Source organism: Saimiri boliviensis, chromosome 15 (assembly GCF_048565385.1).
Source record: "Saimiri boliviensis isolate mSaiBol1 chromosome 15, mSaiBol1.pri, whole genome shotgun sequence".
Classification (NCBI taxonomy): domain Eukaryota; kingdom Metazoa; phylum Chordata; class Mammalia; order Primates; family Cebidae; genus Saimiri; species Saimiri boliviensis.
This window is the reverse complement of record NC_133463.1, coordinates 38272930-38292505: the sequence shown is the minus strand read 5'-3', so window position 1 is coordinate 38292505 and position 19576 is coordinate 38272930. Positions and strand designations below refer to the sequence as shown.

At 34.5% G+C, this 19576-nt stretch overlaps 2 protein-coding genes across 2 annotated transcripts in view; one reads left to right on the top strand and one right to left on the bottom strand.

Annotated features, from left to right (window-relative positions):
* The window catches only part of MMP16 (matrix metallopeptidase 16), a 273362-nt gene that overhangs the window by 62927 nt on the left and 190859 nt on the right, over positions 1-19576 (bottom strand). The window contains exons 5-6 of the mRNA XM_003940505.4: positions 14647-14808; positions 12466-12677 (exon numbers count right to left, since the gene is read on the bottom strand). Coding sequence (XP_003940554.1) covers positions 12466-12677; positions 14647-14808 — 374 coding nt within the window. The remainder of the gene's footprint in view (positions 1-12465; positions 12678-14646; positions 14809-19576) is intronic.
* LOC101028999 (small ribosomal subunit protein eS10) lies at positions 158-732 on the top strand. Its single transcript, XM_003940506.4, has one exon. It carries the CDS (start codon positions 188-190, stop codon positions 683-685), a length of 498 nt encoding a protein of 165 aa, XP_003940555.2. The 5' UTR covers positions 158-187; the 3' UTR covers positions 686-732.

The following is a 19576-nucleotide window of genomic DNA, read 5'->3' as shown; positions in this document are numbered from 1 at the left end:
GATTTCAGTTTAAACAAGTTATTTGTAAGAAAAAATAATTTTTAAGTTGAATCAGGATATGAACTATATTGATACTCAGTACATAATTTGCTGAGGATCTTTTCTTTGTACAGATTCATGCTGCTCAAATATTCTATTAAGAATAGAGGCTTTTCCAGCTCCGGCCCCCGTCCATACAGCCGCCGTGATGTTGATGCCTAAGAAGAACCAGATTGCCATTTATGAGCTCCTTTTTAAGGAGGGAGTCATGGTGGCCAAGAAGGATGTCCACATGCCTAAGCACCCGGAGCTGGCAGACAAGAACGTGCCCAACCTTCATGTCATGAAGGCCATGCAGTCTCTCAAGTCCCGAGGCTACGTGAAGGAACAGTTTGCCTGGAGACATTTCTACTGGTACCTTACCAATGAGGGTATCCAGTATCTCCGTGATTACCTCCATCTGCCCCCAGAGATCGTGCCTGCCACCCTACGCCACAGCCGTCCAGAGATAGGCAGGCCTCGGCCTAAAGGTCTGGAAGGTGAGCGACCTGCAAGACTCACCAGAGGGGAAGCTGACAGAGATACCTACAGATGGAGTGCTGTGCCACCTGGTGACGACAAGAAAGCCGAGGCAGGGGCTGGGTCAGCAACCGAATTCCAGTTTAGAGGTGGATTTGGTCGTGGACATGGTCAGCCACCTCAGTAAAATTGGAGAGGGTTATTTTGCATTGAATAAACTTACAGCTAAAAAAAAAAAAAAAAAAAAGAATTGAGGCTAGGTGCAGTGGCTCATGCCTCTAATCCCAAAGCACTAACTTTGGGATGCTGGGTGTGCAGATGGCTTGTGCCCAAGAGTTTGAGATTAGCTTAGACAACATGGCAAGACCCTGTCTCTACAAAAAATACAAAAATTAGCTGAGTGCCATGGTGTATACCTGTAGTCCTGGCTACTTGGGAGGCTCGGTCACGATCACTTGAGCCAGGAGGTGGAGGTTGCAGTAAGACATGATCACACCACTGCACTCCAACCTGACAGCCAGAGAAAAATGCCTGTCTCAAACAAACAAACAAAAAGAACGGAAACATCAAAAGACTGGGACTTGGGACATAGTCCAAGTCTGCAACCCAGCCTTCCAACCTGCAAGTGAAAAATCAATTATGACAAATGCCATAATTCAGTATGTTAAATAATTATAAAATAATTAAGATTCAAGGAGGCCTTAAAAGTTATATTTAATTTTTCAAAGAATAAATGTTTAACTAAAGAATGTGTAACTGTCAATGAGTGGAAGAAATTTTAGAAATCTGGATAATGGAATTACCCAGAGTTAGCTAAACTAGAACTTAATGGCACACTCCTCCAGAGTGCCAAGTCCTGCCCAAGACTTTTGACACCAATGGCGAGGAGTTAGGGTCCAACTACAGTGTCACAGGGAAGAGTCCACACAAGGACACCCTCACTCTGATACCAACTGCAAGTTTGAGAAATTCCCAAAATTCAGACTTGATAATTCCTGGAATGACTCAAAGAACTCAATGAAAACTATTATACTCATCAGTATGTTTTATTACAGGGAAAGGGTACAGAGAAAATATCAGCAAAAGGAAGAGACACATTGGACCAAGTCTGAGAGGCTTCCATTGTCCTAAGGATGCATTACCATTCTGGTATCTGTGTTTGAGGACATCCATGGGCTACTGTCAACCACGGGTGCCTACCTGAGTTTCAGTGTCCAGAGTTTTTATTAGGTATTCATTATGTAGGCAGGATTGACTAACTGGTTGCCCACATGGTGGACTCAGTGTCTAGGGCTACTTATACCATGTGAATCACTTTAAATCACATGGTTGGTATTTCTGGTATGGACAGTTCCTACCCTATGATCTAGTGCCACCAGCCCCTGCCCCAAACAATGAGAATTGTATCAAGTATGACACAGGTTAACTCCATATATCTGAGGTCCAAAGCTTGGCTTCCTTTAGGGCAAGGCCAATTCTTTATAACATAGCAAATATTTATTTCAAGAGTAAATATTGTGAGTATAGATTAAAAGAATAAATGAAACCAAATACTCAGTTGGAAATGCATAACATTCAATGACTTTTAAGAAGAGAAAAGCAAAGTAGAAAGCAACCTCCTTGTTTATTATCAATGCCCAGCTCTAACCTAACACCTGTCAAAGAAAATCCAAGTATAATATTATGAAAATTAATTTTACAAGTATATAAAGTCAAAAGAAGTATACAAGTCTATATGTAAACAAAATTACCGTTAAACTTGACAAAAATTTTTATATGATGATCAATATTTTGTTCTCATTCTATGAATGATACATAAGTAGACCATTTATAATGAGTTATTTACCTAAAATGCCATAATTATAGCAAAATAAATTTTCCTATATTACAATAAAACAACTTTTTTCCTTAGAAACAAGTGATAAGTTGAAATAAGTGATCTACATATAAGGAATTATTTTTAGAAAACTGAATGTATAGATTCAAATTTTATGTACATGTTCTAAAAGAATATAAAAAACTTTTTTATATTAGGAAAAACAATTATTAAAAGCCAAAGAGATTGAGGAAAATGGGAACTATTTTAAAATTTTTACTAAAATATTATTTCTCAGCCTTGTTTAAAATTTGTCTTATTTTTCAGGTTTCATATAACTTCTGATAATTATTTTTCAACTTTACAGCCTAGAACCTTTTTTGTTTTTAAGACAGCTAAAATCCCCAATATAATATTTTTTTACTTAATATAATTTAAAACCATAAAAGTGACAAAAAAGCATCATACATTTCAAAAAATTCATCCTAAAATGTATACCAGTGATGACAATGTCTAACATCAGTTCAGCTATTTGGAAACATTCAAAATGCTTTCAATATCATGCCTCATTGTGAGATGGGTAGCATAACTGTTATTAATTTGCCTTACTTGATAAGCAATTTATAGTCCAATAACTGAAATTTTTATCTAGATAAAAATAGCCTGGCACTAAAAGAAGTCATGTATCCTGATTGTTAGTCCAGATTTTTTTCCCCTGTAATATGTTCTCTTACGAAAAAACAAACAAAAACCAAAACAACAACAATTAAAAAAAAAAAAAAAAAAAAAAAAAAAAAAACCAGGACAGCTCATTGTTAGTTCAAGTATCTCTTTTTCAGGAAAGCATCTCCCAATATTAATGACCATGTTTTACAAATGAAAATGAAACTATATGCTCTTGTTGCACCTCCTGCCTTCTTTACTTTGCATTTAATGTAGGTAGAATTTTACTTGTCTTCTGATTAGTTGATGAATGTCTATTTGCCATACTGGACTGTAAGCGCTTTAGGGCAGTGGTACTGAAACAGTTACAAAGATTCTCATCAAGAATAGGATACATCTTTCTATTTATCAAAATTGTATTTTGGTGCTACAGTAAATTTTAACTTTTATTCATGGAAGTTCTGCACATTTCTTTATTAAGTGTAGCCCTAGATGTTTTATTTTTTTTTTGTTGCTATTGTGTTGAGATTGTTTCTTTTTCCATATTTTGGTATTAAATAGGATTGAATTCATCTGCATTTAACAAAAAATATAACTGAATTTGTTGAGTAAAATGAAAAACTATTAAGAATAAAAACAAGAAATTCAGAGGTAAGCTGTCCCTAGCTTGGTATATGGAAACTAATTAATTTTTATGTCTCTCTTTCTCATATGATGTCATATATAAACATGATAATCCATTCAAAGCATGTGGAAAAATTATCTTAGGAGCTTAATAGGTGTTGTCTATATTATTATTCTAATATATATGAAATATGAAACTTTTATCAATAATAAAAATAGGATAAAACTAGGTTAATAATTTGGACAAAAATTAAAATCCTCATTTACACCTTATACCAAAGCAAATTCTAGATGAAGTATACAGCTTTAAACTAAAAAATGCTACTGAATGCCAGGTGAAAAAAATATTAAAAGTAATGAAGAATTCTATAAGTTGACTGGTCACACAATTAACACATAAAAGCAACTCTCTTTATAAAGAAATAAGCTTTACAAAGTGTTGGAGAAATGGCTGTCTAACCAATATCCACTCCCTTTTTTCTGCTAATACATTCTTGATGTTGAATAACAAATAATGTAATTTCAGAACACATTTATGCATGATTATAGAGAATTGTCCTGCTTATATTCTAAATTTATACCAAAATAAAATATACATAATAAAATATATTCTAAATTCCAAAATGTGTACCATAAAGCATATATTAAATACTCTGCTTTATACTATTAAAAAGTAATTTTACTGAGTCCAAAACATATCCAAATATATGCTTAAAATATTTAAACTCACCCAAAAACAAAGTGACTGAGAGGGAATTTGGAAACTTAGGTGACTGAGTCCATTCCTACTGACTAATACTTGCCCTAATAGCAAAGAAGCCAGGAAATGTCAATTAAACCATTTAATGGTTTCAAGGAAAAATTTTAAAGTGTAATTATAAACACAAGTGTTTTGAAAATCAATTAATATTGACATTAAAATTCAGTATTACATATAATTCCAGGTGCTCCCTAAAATGTGTACTAAAATATTTAAAAGGCTATGATTTTTTACTACAGGAAAACTGCATTTAATTCTCTGCTTATGATGTCTTGGTGATTGCTCCCTTTGGTGTTATGTGAATCTAGACCCAATTACAACATGCTATTAATATTATCTGGACACTTCCTGGAAGTATGGAATTAAGCTGTGACTCAATGTAATTTTTGATTACTCTGTGCTGTGTGATTTCTGTGAGTATTGTTTTGTTTGTAAAACACTTTTCAGACTCTGCCAACAAAATAGTTTTTAATCATTTCACTGAGTAAAGTGACATGATATGAATAATAACAAACTCTTTCATTCATCTCCTTTTTATCATGAGAATTATGGACATACACTGTAATTTTTATTCAGCTAAATGTTATTTAAAAATAATTTGAAATAGTATCAGAATTTGAATTAAATAATATGATGAATAGTTAAAAATGCTGAGTCTGCTTTGCTACATAAAAGCTACAATTTCCTGAGCTTACAATACATCTGTGATGGAATTTATTAGCCATTATACAAATGAGGAAAGGAAGATCAGATGTACTTAGCAAATATTTGTCTACTATGTTCAAGACGGCAATTTAGCATTAAATAAGAAATTACAGTCTTTGTGTGGAACACAGAGCAAATGGGATCTGACTTGAAGTCTATCTTTAATGTCAAAGAGTTTAAGGATGATCTTATCCAAATGTAGAGAAAGACATACAACTATGCAACAGGAATAAATTGTATCACTTAATTGAGAGTTGGGAGAGAATTTTTCTAAGGGTAGGAGAAAAATCCATCCCACAATATGGGGTTACATAATGCCAAATATATATATAATCCATAGTTAACTTTTTCAAAATTCTACACATATTGCTGTTCCTTTTCATATATCTAGACCGATGAAGACCTGTGAAGCGACAGTCTGGACGGAAACAGAGACTGATGAAAGCCTTCTGCTGCTCTACAAATGACAGCAGAAATCTGGAAAATAAATGAATATTTGGTACTAACAGAGAAAGGCCTTTAGAGCCATCAGTGTTTGAAATGTTCCAGAAACAACTGGGAAGAGAAGTGTGGCTGGAGTTGAGTGAGTAAAAATGAGCAAAATAAGGTAAAGGAGGTAAGATCAGAGAGGTAGGGGGAAATGGGCTGATCATGCAGCCCGGTGAGCAGCCAAAATAACTTTGGCTTTTGTTCAAGTCAAGTACTGAAGCGTTTTTAGCAGTGCAATGGTATGATATGATGCATTGTTTTATGGTGCCAGTCAGCAGGCAGTATGGACAATAGACTAAAAGGCAGTGGCAAGGAAGAAAGCAGAAAAACCAATTTGGAGGCTATGACAATAATTAAGATGTTATGTGGTGGTAACTTGGACTGGGACGGTAGTGGCAGACAGGAAGAAAAGTGGCTGGCTTCTGGAAGTGTTTGGAGATGGAGTCAACAGGATTTGCTGATGAGTTGCATTGGGAGATGAGAGAAAGAGAGCAGTCAAGAATGATATCAAGATTTTTTTACTAAATAAATGGAAAAATGAAGCCCTCATTATTTCAAACAGGGAATACAAAAGCAGAAGGTTTGTGAAGGAGGGTCAGTAGCTTAGTTAAGTGTGTTGAATTTGGCCTTTGAGAGGAAAGGTCAAGTATAAAGTAGAAGAGGCAACTCTCAAGTGCTTCCTATAGCACTTCTCTAGGCTCATAGGTCTGTATCTTGGACTTTTCAAAGCTGACCAAATATAATCACCCTGGTGATTTTCACATTTTGGGTTTTCTCCTTACCACTGATTACACTGCTAAGGTTTTCTCCTCACCACTTATCACACTAGGAAGTTGCTGCATGGACCCTGTGGTTGTTTCTACTGCTCTCTACTAAGTGAACAGAAGACCCATGCTCAACTCAGCCTTCTCTCATGTGTAAAAAGGCCTTTACTCTTTCTGTGTTGTAGGCTTCAACTTAAATAATTTCTGGCTGATAATTACATACTTCCCACTCACTAACAGGATGTAAACATCTTAAGGGAAAAACATATTTTCAACTTCTTTTAATTCCATAAATTTCATGTCATGCATATTTGAATATTCTGTGTGAGCATGATGTGATGCACTAATAAAAGTGATATAAGAAAGACAGAGTTCCAGATTTCAAGAATGCCATAATTTAATCAGAGAAATATACAACAAAGAAATAAAACAAAAACAAACAAAAAATCAATGAAAAGAGTAACTCTTTGTTCATGGGTAGACATTTAGCAAAGAATAAAAAATTTAAATTGATATTAAATACCAAGAGATACTCTATTGAACAGAAGAGTCAAGGGGTTCAATGTTGAGTAATTGTGAAGTGTTTAGTCACCAATGAATATTATGGAAATATAATTCAGGGCAAAATTGTATACCTCTAAACTATTTCTTTCACTAAGCAACTCTGTTCTCTCTCGCTTTCTCGCTGTCTGTGTGTGGGTGTGTCTTTCTCTCCTCTTTTTTTTTTTTTTTTTTGAAGAGGAGGAGTTTCGCTCTTGTTACCCAGGCTGGAGTGCAATGGCGCGATCTCGGCTCACCGCAACCTCCACCTCCTGGGTTCAGGCAATTCTCCTGCCTCAGCCTCCTGAGTAGCTGGGATTACAGGCACCCACCACGCCCAGCTAATTTTTTGTATTTTTAGTAGAGACGGGGTTTCACCATGTTGACCAGGATGGTCTCGATCTCTCGACCTTGTGATCCACCCGCCTCGGCCTCCCAAAGTGCTGGGATTACAGGCTTGAGCCACCGCGCCCGGTTCTCTCCTCTTTTTTATGACACATCTTTTTTATGAAACAAAACCACCTTGGCAAATGAAATTGAGCCATACCCTGTACTTACTTGACTATGTCTCTTCAGTAGAATAAAGAAAGTGGTCATAAATGAGGATGGTCATATCTAAGAATAAACAGTGTGTGATAAATGAACAAACACAAGAATTAGACAAATAAAAAAAGGCAAATGATATCTGCTTTGGGTTGACTTTTTTTTTGGTAAATGATGAAATCCTTTCTTACTCAGAGCCATGAGACTTGTTCTTCTAGATTAACTGGAAAGACATTCACTATACTTTTTTCAACACTGTTCCATGATAGCTTTATCTCTTCAAATTAATCTTTCTAGCTAGTGCTAATGTAAAGCATTCACCTTAGCTTATTCCTTCTAAAGAACAAGTCAGTAACCAAAGATAACTATCCGTTTCTTTTCTTTTTCTTTTCTTTTCTTTTTTTTTTTGACACTAAAGGAACTTCTGATGCTGGATACAATTTTTCCTATTCTCAGCTTCAAAAGAATACAGTTAACCACTATATGCATTCATTCATACATAGTGAAATACTGTGTACTGAAATATGTTCCGCACCTCTTTGGCTAATTCTTGCCTTCTGTTTTTTTTTCACACCACAAAATAACCAAAATATTCAATGTTCTTATATTGTAGTCCAAAGGTGCTTTGAGAGTATTCATTTGGACAATCAGATCGCTGTTGTCAGTTTAGTTACAACAGCTTACACTCTTTAGTGAGTAGTCTTAAAACCATCTTTTCTAAGCTTTCTAGGGTAAGGACAAAGCTTCTTTTGCTACTATCATTTTGTTTCTCTCTTCCTTCTTTTTTTTAGACGGAGTCTAGCTCTGTTGCCCAGGCTGGAGTGCAGTGTTGCAATCTCAGCTCACCGCAACCTCTGCCTCCCAGATCCCAGTTCAAGCAATTCTCCTGCCTCAGCCTCCCAAATAGCTGGGATCACAGGCATATGCCACCGTGCCCAGCTAATTTTTGTATTTTTAGTAGAGACTGGGTTTCGCCATGTTGGCTAGGCTGGTCTTGAACTCCCAGCCTCACGATCTGCTCGCCCTGGCCTCCCAAAGTGCTAGGATTACAGGCATGAGCCACCATACCCAGCCTTTGTTTTCTCTTCTTTGGCATTTTGTTTTGATTCTCATTTCCTTTGATTAGGTGGTTTACATTCTCTAAAGTTTATAAAGCTGCATGGCTTAAAATTTTCATGTATAAGGAAAGAAGGGTGGGTGTGTATGTGTCTCTGTGTGTGTGTGTGTGTCTGTCTGTCTGTAAGTATAGACATATCCCATCTCCTACAGAAACTCGTATCTAAGTGAACTCACTTTAAATAAATGGATACCTGGAAAGTGTAATGTAAATCAAATCTTCTGAGAAGAAGCTCACTACCAAAAGCATTATGCTGAAAGTGCTATTATAAAGAAAGGCTTCTTTCTTACAAGAAAACAAAATTATCTGATGATATTACCTTTTACTTATATCTAGATTTTCTTATTGTTAACTTAAAAATCATGCCTATAGAATTTACATAAATAATACTCATTGAAATCTTTGGGCAAGGAATAACAACTTACCAAAATAAAATGCTTCAGGGATTTTATTTAGGCTGATTATCATCGTATAAAAATAATATTGGTCATAGTTTGATTATATAATTCTTATACCGATATCCCTGTTCATTAGCACTGAACACTGTGAAGGTCACATGAACCAATCTCTGCTATGGGGAAGTAAAAATCTTGTTGAGGAACACATTTCAATAAGAAATAATTCTAGAAGACAGAAATTAATCATATGCTAATTGAATATGGAGAATAAATACAAAAATCACTGGAGAGAATCAGAGAAGATGGGATGGTGAGAACATGCTGTAGAGGAAACATTTGGATGAGCAGAGGCTTGAGAAGCTATTCCCAGACATTAAAGTTTAGGGGAAAGTAAGTGTTGATAGGTAAGGGTTGAGGAGATTAAGATGCTTCTAAATTGTGTAGAGTCTGTAATAAACAAAAGTAGAAAATGAAGTAATATTAGTAAGAGTGAGATCAAACAAGCAATACTAAAAATATTTGAAGAGACAGTCAACAAGGAGCAAAATATGAAAAAGAATGATGTGCATATTGAAGAAATATTGAAATGGCAGAAAGATCAGATATGGGGCAATGGCATTAATTTAGAAGTAAAGGCAGTCTAGACTACGTAAGCATAGAGGAGAAATTAGACTAGTCAGCAGTCATTAACACTGAAAAACAGAATTCCCGGCTCTGTCATGTGTAAGGGCTCTCATATCCTTTTGTGACACAAGTGGAATATCCGTGTGAAGCCTTTCATCCACATGTCCACCATGAAGAATAGAATGTAATTTGCAAGAAACCCAAGTGTGGCCTGTTTTGTTCACTGCTACATATCCAGTGCCTAAAATAATATCTAGCATAGCATATGAGTACAATAAATATGTCTTGAATACTTATCACTTCAAAATATAGTTGAAAGTCTATTTTTCTTTTGAAACTTTTCTCAATTATTTCAGGTGACAAAGCACAAAGCCTAGTGGGGAAAACACGGATTTTGGAATCAAGCAGACCTGTGTTCAGGTACTGACTACTTCTTAGAAGTGTTTCAACAAAACTTTTCTGATTTTCAGTTTTTTAAATTTGCAAAAGAGAATGCTATCCATCTTTCAGTGTTTTTATAAGGTCAGAGATATATAACGGGTACCCAATCTATGGCAACTATTAACTAAGAGCAAGGTATATCACTCAATCATACTTTCTTTACATTTATGCGATGTTGTATATGTCTGAATATTAATGTTTATCACTTTACTCAAGAGAGTAACGTGTCTGTCTTTTCTCCCTCCATATGTAAACTTATTGCTATTCTGCTCACTTCTTTAATGTGCTGAGAAAATTTGTCTCAAAATTCATTACAACTACAATCTCAGTAAAATTTCTTGTTTGATTAGACTTCAGTACTTTCTCTTTGTTTCAGTGTCATGACTTTTACCCTTGTGCATTAAAAGTATTAATGTTCAAGTTTGTCTTCATTCCTGAAATATGAGCTCTGCAAAGACAGGAATGCTAGTTTCTATTCACGCATTCTTGATGCATAGGAAAGTATGCTGGGCACACAGACACATTCTATCAAAGAGATAAAAAAAATAAAAATTACAAAATTTTGTGACAAAATGTTCATTAGGCAAATGGATATTATGAAGAACAAAATGCGTATCAGAACATGTTATCTCCCAAAGAAATTATTCTTAGAAAGAAAGCAATAATTCTTAGAATTACTGAAAAAATTAAATTCAGAGAAATTTTAGAAACTCTGTCCTGTCAGGAATTTTGCTAAAGAAATCCAAGATAATCTCAGAGTTTAGGGATTACTTATATTTTTTGCATACCTGTTTTGTAGGCCTTACTTATATTTTTTGCATATCTGTTTTATATTGAAAATAGCAGCTACTTGAGAGTCTCATCCATGCACTTTTTATCAGTTCCTGATTTCAGAAACCAGTAATCACAGGACCATCTTTTGTTTGTCAACAGCACTTACTAAACTTCTACAATGTGTAGAGCAAAGAGGCTGGTAAAAGCAATCACTACACAGGAAGACACCAGTCTCCTCTGAAATCAGCAACCTATTTAGATAGACAGGAATCATAAAAAAATAATGCATGAAGTCAATTTCACATCATATTCTCAGAGAAGGTTGATGCTTTGGTATTATTGTTATGATATCAAGGTACAAAGCCTGTAATGTTTAAATTCTGCCAATATAATAAAAACAAAACCCGTCAGCTTTCATCTAGTGTCTTGCAGAATAAACAAAAGATTGCACTTTGTGTTCATTCCAACTAGTTGCTGTGGGCTTAGCCACAATGAGTAACAATATGAGTAACACAGAGTAACACAATAAGTAACAAAAGTAAGCTTTTTCTTTACTCTTTGAATCTAAATTTATTAAACTACTTGAAATTGAATGGTGATATCTAATTAAGTATTACAGGGCATTTATAGAACTCAAAAATCTATTCATGTGCTTTAAGAATGCATTGATTTTTTCCTGGAAAGCACGATGCTTTTATGCATGTTATATCAAATCCAGATCTTATTTTCCAATAAAGAAAATAGAGTATTTTATCTAGTAAAAATAATATGAAATCCATATTTTTCAACAATAGCTTCTGCTAGACAGGAAATTTTATGTAAGTAGAATAGTATTTGATTATTTTTATTGATTTATGTCCACCAAAAATGAGAGCACATTATTTTTAAATAAATAATATTGACAAAATGTGGCTCTTTTAACACTCTAATGCCAACATCCAAACTTATTTTCTTCATTAATCTTTAAGACTGGTTTACAAATACTAGGGGATAAAATTATTTTTTAGTATTATACTATATTCACCTTCTAATATTACATAATTTACTTTTGATATACTATTTATTAGTGTTATTTTCTAAGAACCTGACATTAACAGCCTTTTTGCAAATGTAAAATTAGTTTCAGCTTGTATTAAAAAATATATATATAAGTTAGACATAACTGCCTAACAACATAAAAACAATAACATGTATATGTAAAGTTAAAATGATAGTCTCATAGAGGAGACTTAACTCAAATGGCTACCAGTGGACTCCCAAACCAAATGATCAATGCTCCTCCTGTAAAACAATGCTTTAATGATCAAATGAAATTACAGGGATCTCATAAAGATATGTAAGCCACAGATATAATAGCTGTGGTATGCCTGGAAGTGGCTAAGCTCCCAAGCAAATCGTCCCTATTAGTTCCTATTCATGATTCAAATTATGCTATTTTATCTCTTCATAACATGCTGCAATTTTTTTTTACCCTCACATTTTAGGCATTTTAGCTTCTGCTGACATAAATGCATTCCCAAAATAGAATGTTACAGCAATCTTCTGCTAGACATTTAAGCCCATTTGTGCATTTATTTTTTAAAATGCTTTTTTTGAACTTTCTGTGAGAGGGCTGGGAAGGTAGTGTTAGAATGAATGAGAACTTGTTTTCTAAAGCAACACTAAACACTCGCTCTACTGTTAAAAAAAAAAAAAAATCAGTCTCCTACCTTGAACACAAACATCTCACGGCGAAGAATAGCTAGAGTGTTAAAGTTCCCATCACAGATGTTGGGTTTGGCTCCAGGATAGGAGGGTCTGCCGGTGGGAGGCCGAGGAGGTTTTGGCCTGTCATTTTTCCTTGGGTCAGCCGGAGGAATAGAGCGGTGTGGGGGCACTGTCGGTAGAGGTCTTGTAGGTGGAGGAATCTTGTCAGGTGGACCTTTTGAAAATATGAGGACAGTGCTTGGCTCACTTAAAACTGGAATAGAGCTGGAAAATATGCTACAGAGAACAATCACTTATCAGCAGAGGGCACAGACTAAGCGAACTAAGAGGTCTTTAAGATAGCATATTTTCTGAAAAAACAAAATATCTTATCCAAAAAAAGCATTGCTAAGTTTATCTGAAACAGTCCTTATCATGCTAGATTCTGGATCCAGGTAGCTAGGTTTTCTTTGTTAATTTTTACTAAAATTTTTTATAGCTTTACTACAGTTGTTTTTGGAAAAGCTGCCTTCAGATCTTTTTTGGAAGTAGGTGGTGTATAAATAATAAATAAATGGAAAGGAATACTGGAGCCATCTATGTAAGCACCAACAAAGTTAATCCCAGATTTCTCTAGATAATGATTCTCTGCAAATATTTCCAAAAGAGAAATGTTAACTAAGCAAAGTTTATTCTATCTTATGTGTCAAAATTGTTTGATACCCTTTTATTGATTTTCACCATTTTCTTCAAATGAAATGTTTTGATAAATTGCTGGAAGAATGTTTCATTTAAGAAGTGAATCTAAAATACATATTGATTAAAATACCACCAGTAAAATATTAATGTGAAGAAGCATTTCTCAAAAGAGGCTTCTAAATCAAGCCAAAGTTTACATATGTAATTTGGTACAGATGTTAAGCATCGTTCTCAAGAGATTTATGTTTTTAAAAAGAAACATAAAGCTGTTTGGATTTAATATTTAGGTATGGGAAGAATATTCTTTTGCAGACCTTCAGTCTAGACTACTACTTCATGAGGTCATGAGAAAGAGACTTCTTTCAGTGACGCACTTAAGAAGAATTTCTGATGATACACACTTAGACATAGGATAGTTCAATTCAACATAAGAGATATTTAGCACTGAGTCAGACATTTCTCTCTTCTTGGTATCCCAGCAAACTACAGAACAGCACAAAAACTGACCTTTTTTTACGAATCAATTTTAACCCTGAGAGAATATTTACCACTGAGTTATTAAAATTGAAAAAACTAATTAATGTAAAACAAATTAGTGAACTTAAACTATGCTGCTTAAAAATGCAAAAGACATCTTCTGGATATTGGATATTAACATACAGATGACACATATTTGTCTTTGTATTGTAAAAATAAAAGCTTCTCTTCATTAATTTAGTAAAGCCTATTTGCTATATGTAAATTATAACTGTCAAGTTATTAGCAACTATGTGTGAAATAAATGCCTTTATAAAGGTCAATGGTTGTATGAGGAAGTTAGGATTATAGTAAATATGCATAATAGTCTTTCCCTTTTTCTTTTAATTTGCATTCATTGACTGAAATAAATAAAAATGACATTATGATACTAGAAATCTGTTTTGCACTCTGTATTAATAAACCACTACTTGTTAATTTCACTCCCTTGTTTTTTAACTCTTACTCTAGGTCAATAAATCATTTCATGACTTTGGGACGAATTTCTTCTACCATCACATAAGGGTATTTTGTGGACCTTCAAAAGTCTTTGGTCTAAGAAATACCTAACATCATATCTCTCAAACTATGAGTCAATCTGTCAGTTTGTAGAAAAGTCTCAGCATTTTATATATGAAAGTCTTATATTTTTTCCTGTTTTCATTGGTTACATTCATTTATTATATATTTTTATCTGAATTTTAAAAACTAAAGTTTATTAGAACTTTGCAGTAACTGCAGGTTTCAACCAAACTCAGTAAGAAAATTTCATCAGTGCTTAACATTGTTCCCATAATCTATACATTAAGATACCTGGGACCTTTGCCAATAAAATTCAATTGATAGAATAATTTTGCCAGTAGGCCAGCGATATACTTTTTATTTAGTTGTCTATCTTATTCTTAGAGCATCTATCTCAAAGAAGAAAACACAGCAGAAATTCTGGAATTCACTACAGGATTAAGCAAATGGAAACAGTAGTAACTTACCATATATCTTCTGGATGCCCTGCAAATCATCATTAGGTAGTTTGAAGTTGTCTGTTTCCATGTACTGGTAAAATGGAGCCATGATGGCAGTGGGATCATTGGAATGCTCCAATCCCAGAGCATGTCCCAGTTCATGAACTGCTACAAGAAATAAGTCATTTCCTGTGTGAACAAGAAGAAAATAAGTTATTGTAACTAATATCCAAGTACAGAATTGAAAAGGACAATTTGGTGTTATCAACATTTCACCCAAGAAAAATAGGAGGAACTCTTTCCTTCAGCTATTAGTACGGTTTCATCATTGGCTTTCCTACTGGCAAAAATATAATATCCTTCTTTCAAAAAGGGGTCAGTGAGGAGGTGATGATGAGGAAGTCACAGATATTTAGAATACAAGAGGGAAGAACAAATAATAAAAGTTGAAGAGTAGCAGTATCAGAAACTGATTCTACTGCTGTCAAAATACTCTGCTAATTATGAAACACATAATGTAAAATATCTTAGTTTTATGCCTCACATTTAATATAATTCTCACAATTTAGTAAAAAATGTAGAGCAGATACCCTCCTTACTTTTATACAGATGAGTAAAGTAAGACACAAAGATGACAAGTCTTGTCAGGAACAGCAAAGAGCTGAGATTGTGACTCAAGATATTCTGACTTCTAGACTAAAGCTTTAATTTCTTGCTAGCCTAGAATATAGGAATACAATATTGTAAAATAAAATCTATAGGCTAACAGTCATACTAACTAGAATTCTAGTTCTAGCTTTATAAATACCAATTCTAATCTTTTCATACCTAATCTGAACAAAATATATTTATCTTAGAGCTGTTGTTCATCACTGAAAATTTTTACCTGTGGTAAACTTGCAAAGTGAAATCTACTGAGTAAAAAACTCTGCAGAGATATTTGATGTGATTTTATGCAATCAACCCCCTGCTGATGACTTCTACATTTTGCTCAATCCTGGATCATCACAACATACTCATTATGAGAAACAGAGGTGGTCCTACATCTATATTTTTTAATGCAAAAACTTTAGTTGGACAATGTATCAATTAGTTGGGGCTGTTACATTACTCAGGGTTATGTTTCTAAGTGAAAAGTTTAATGTGATTGAACATGAAGGGTAATATTTCACATGAATACCTGCCAGAAATGCAAATATTTAATAATTTCAACAAGAATTATTTCTATGAAAACTCCTTTCCAACCACTTTTTTAAGGTACTGTGATAATTGCCTTCAGAAGACTATTTTTTGAATCCAAAGCCAGGTGAATAACCAATGTAGTCTGTCACAGAGGAATAGATGAAATCATGAGGCTGACTCTTCATATGATATTAGCATGCCAAAAATGAGTCACTGAAACAATACTTCCAGGGGTCTACCTGAATAAAATTATGAATAGAGCATGGTTATTGAGGGTTGTTTAGAGAACATCATAGTCACAGGAAGAAGAAGAAGAAAAAAAAAAAAAAACAGAAGGAAGGAGGAAGTTATTCATGAAGAGTTGCATAACTATGACAATGTTTGCAAGTATGTAATTTAGGGAGAAGACTACTAGGGATTGTCTTGGGACACTCACAGGTGAGAAGATGATTGGAAAGAAAAGAAGCTATAGTCATTTTTAGTTATGAAACAACCCCAATACAAAATGAACACCTTAGTTAAGATACCAATCTGATAAACATGAGGCTTATTGCTACCCTAAATAACACGTTTAGTAGAAGAAGGATAGCTTTGGAGCATGCCCATACCCAGAAAACATGGGTCAACTTTGGCTGGAACACAGTATCATTGGGCTAAGTGAAAGGACATTTTCACCAACAGCAGACCAAATGGCAAAACAAAGATCTATCAAGCAGACAAAGGAGCAAAAGAAGCTCAGGCAGTTGAACAAAGAGTAGAAAACTCAGGAATTGGCATTGAAGTTCACCATGAACAGCTAGTCACACCTGAACTCAAGTCAGAAGACAGTGCTCACTCAGAAAATAGCTTCAGACACTCTTGGCCTTCTTTTAGCAAAACTGATGCAACTTCTTGATCAGAAAGTCCCAGTGTGGACTTACATGGATTATATCTTATTTTAATCTTCAAAAGGAAAAAAAATTCCAACTTTCATTCCCTCCTCCTTGCATATCACCTTCACGAGAATAAACACATCCTGCTCTGTTCCTAGACACATAGGAAGTCAGTCTTACTCTGATGCAGATAAATATTGCTTTCAGTCAAAACTAAAATTTTGGCTAGGAGCTCTGCTGAATTATAAAGACACTTCAAACCTCACACAAGAAAATAGTCTCTTGGTCTCAGATATATTTTTTTCCTTTTTTGGCTAGAAAGATGAATACGAAAAGACAAAAACAACACAGACCTAATAGCAAACAGGTCATAACAGTCAAAGCCATTTTGTTTCATGTATCTGTTCTCTTCAGATCCTTCATGTTTTTCCTAAGCATCATTTTGAAGGGTGGAGTTATTCCTTGTCTAAGGAATAAAGTAAGGCTTTAAAAGAAAATTAATAGGACCAGGATATGAACTTACGACCTGTTGAGTACTCTACAGCATTTTAAATCAGAAACATTGGCCAAGGGCGCCAAGTAATTACCATTCTTCAGATGATTGGCAATAATGTAATTAAATCTTACTTGCAGCTTCACAATAGTTTAAAAGGGTAAGCTGTTCAATAAAGTACTGCCCTGTGATTTGAATTCCACTAGGAACAAAAGTTGTTGGCACACGATGAGCTTCAGACAATTAAAATGCACTGGACCTCTTTCCTAATGATGAAAATAATAACTGCTGCTGTAACTTATCATTAATTCACATTATTCAAAATCCTTAATTGTTATATGCCTTGATTTTATTACCAAGCAGGCAACAAAGGATAAATCAGTCTCTTGGTTCTTAACAGAAATAGCACTTGCTTCTTTTGCAAGATTTTGAGTTTTGAGTTTGTTGCTTTCAATTGTATCTCTAATCTCCTTTCCTTTGTATATTCCAATACAATATTAGAATACTAAACTGTATATTATGAAGGATAATGCATTATTTGTCATGTCTGTCACAATTATGTCTATATTTTATTCCAAGCTCCTTCATCCCTCCATGCATTTTCACATACCGTTCTCTCTGCTGACATATTCTGAATGTTAAAAAATGATCATGTAATATTTTATGCATACAAATTGTTCTGAGTAATTCTAATATTTATAATCCTACTAAAATTTTTGGATATCACCAACATCGTTGGATCTCTCTCTGATGTTTCTGTGTTCCCATAACTTTGGTTCCTCCATTCCTTCCAGAGGTCATCACTACTGCGAGTTCTGAATTTCTCATTGCATTGATTACATTTTTGTTAAATGTATTTTTTTATATTTTGCCTTGCTTATACTTTTATCAACTATGCATGTTTCAATGAATTATAGTTTCTCCTAGTGTTAGAGCTTTGCAAAGTTTATCTTTACATGCTGTTGTCTTCTAAAACTTGTTGAAACTCAACATTTTTTCCTAATCTATGTCCTCTAGCTTGCCTTTGTCAATTGGGCAAAACTTGTTAATATTTTAAAACAAAATTCAAAGTCATCTCCTCTGTGAAGCCTTCTCCAAATTCCCAGGTCAATTCAGTCCCTCTACATCTGTGTATAATTGGCCTTTCTTATATAACTTGATTGTAACACATACCATAATTGCCCTGAAAACTTCTGATGCTCTTAATATTTACTTGTAGTTTAAGAGACTGACAGTAAATTTGAACGGATATCTGATTTTAAACATATGAATACTTAAAATATTACAGTCCATATCTAGAAATAAAAATCAGAAATCATCATCAAACCTTTGATTAGTAGAGATTGCTCCAGTGCTTAGTGGATGAATAAGATGGAATGAGTCTTCTCAACCTGCAGCTCTATCAGACCATGAGTATAGTTGGTTTCCCTAGTTGAGAAGCTAAAGAGATATATGGGAGCCAGCCTCAGAGATGACAACGGTGATCTTCCCCTCCTGATCTCACACTCACATTGTATGAGGGTTTTATCAGTTTGCCACAGCAAAATACGGCAGAAGTGATGGTATTTGACTTCTAAAGTGAGGTCATACGATATATCCATGACTTCCATCTTATCTCTCTTTGTTTCTCTCTCCCCGACCTTCCCCCACACCTGCCCCCTCTACAGCCATGTGAGTTAGCTTGGAAGTGAATTTTCCAACCCCTTCATATGAGTGCAGCTCCAGCCAACATGGGTATCCCTGAAATAACCCTCCTAGCCAGAACCACTTGGCTAAGCTGCTCCTTGATTTCTAACCTTCAGAACCATGTGAGATAATAAATTGTGGCTTTAAGTTGCTGCATTTCGGGGTAGTTTTTTTAATGCAGCAATAGATAAGTGCTATGGGGTATTTTAGCACTCTAACTCCTCTCCATTTGGTTAGGATTAAGAGATGATTCTGAGAAAAACTGAAAAATACAGAAGAAAGGAAGCTACTTTGAAACATGTGAGTGTTTGTATAGCACTTCTGAAATAAACAAGGAATGAAAATATTGTCCATTCCAACCCCCTCTACAATAGCCAAAAGGCTTGGCATAACTTTTAGTCTGAAGGAATGTCTGAGTTTGAAAATTTCCAGAGGTAGAAATATCATCTGTTTTCTTGTCTCCTATGTTTTTTCAAATCTGAAAAACCTGATACATTGTTGTACCTATGCTATTCCTCTGCATTTCACTGAAAAGAGGGCCACTCTCTTGGTGGTAAGAAAAGCGTGGTTCCTGCCAGAGAGCCAGAGAAGTCTGATAGACAGATATGAAAACATAAAGGAAATACTATTTATTGAGCATCTATCATAAACTATAAATGTCACTGAACTTCTTATTGAAACATCATGACCTAAACTTTATTACTCCTGCTTTACCAGTAAAGCT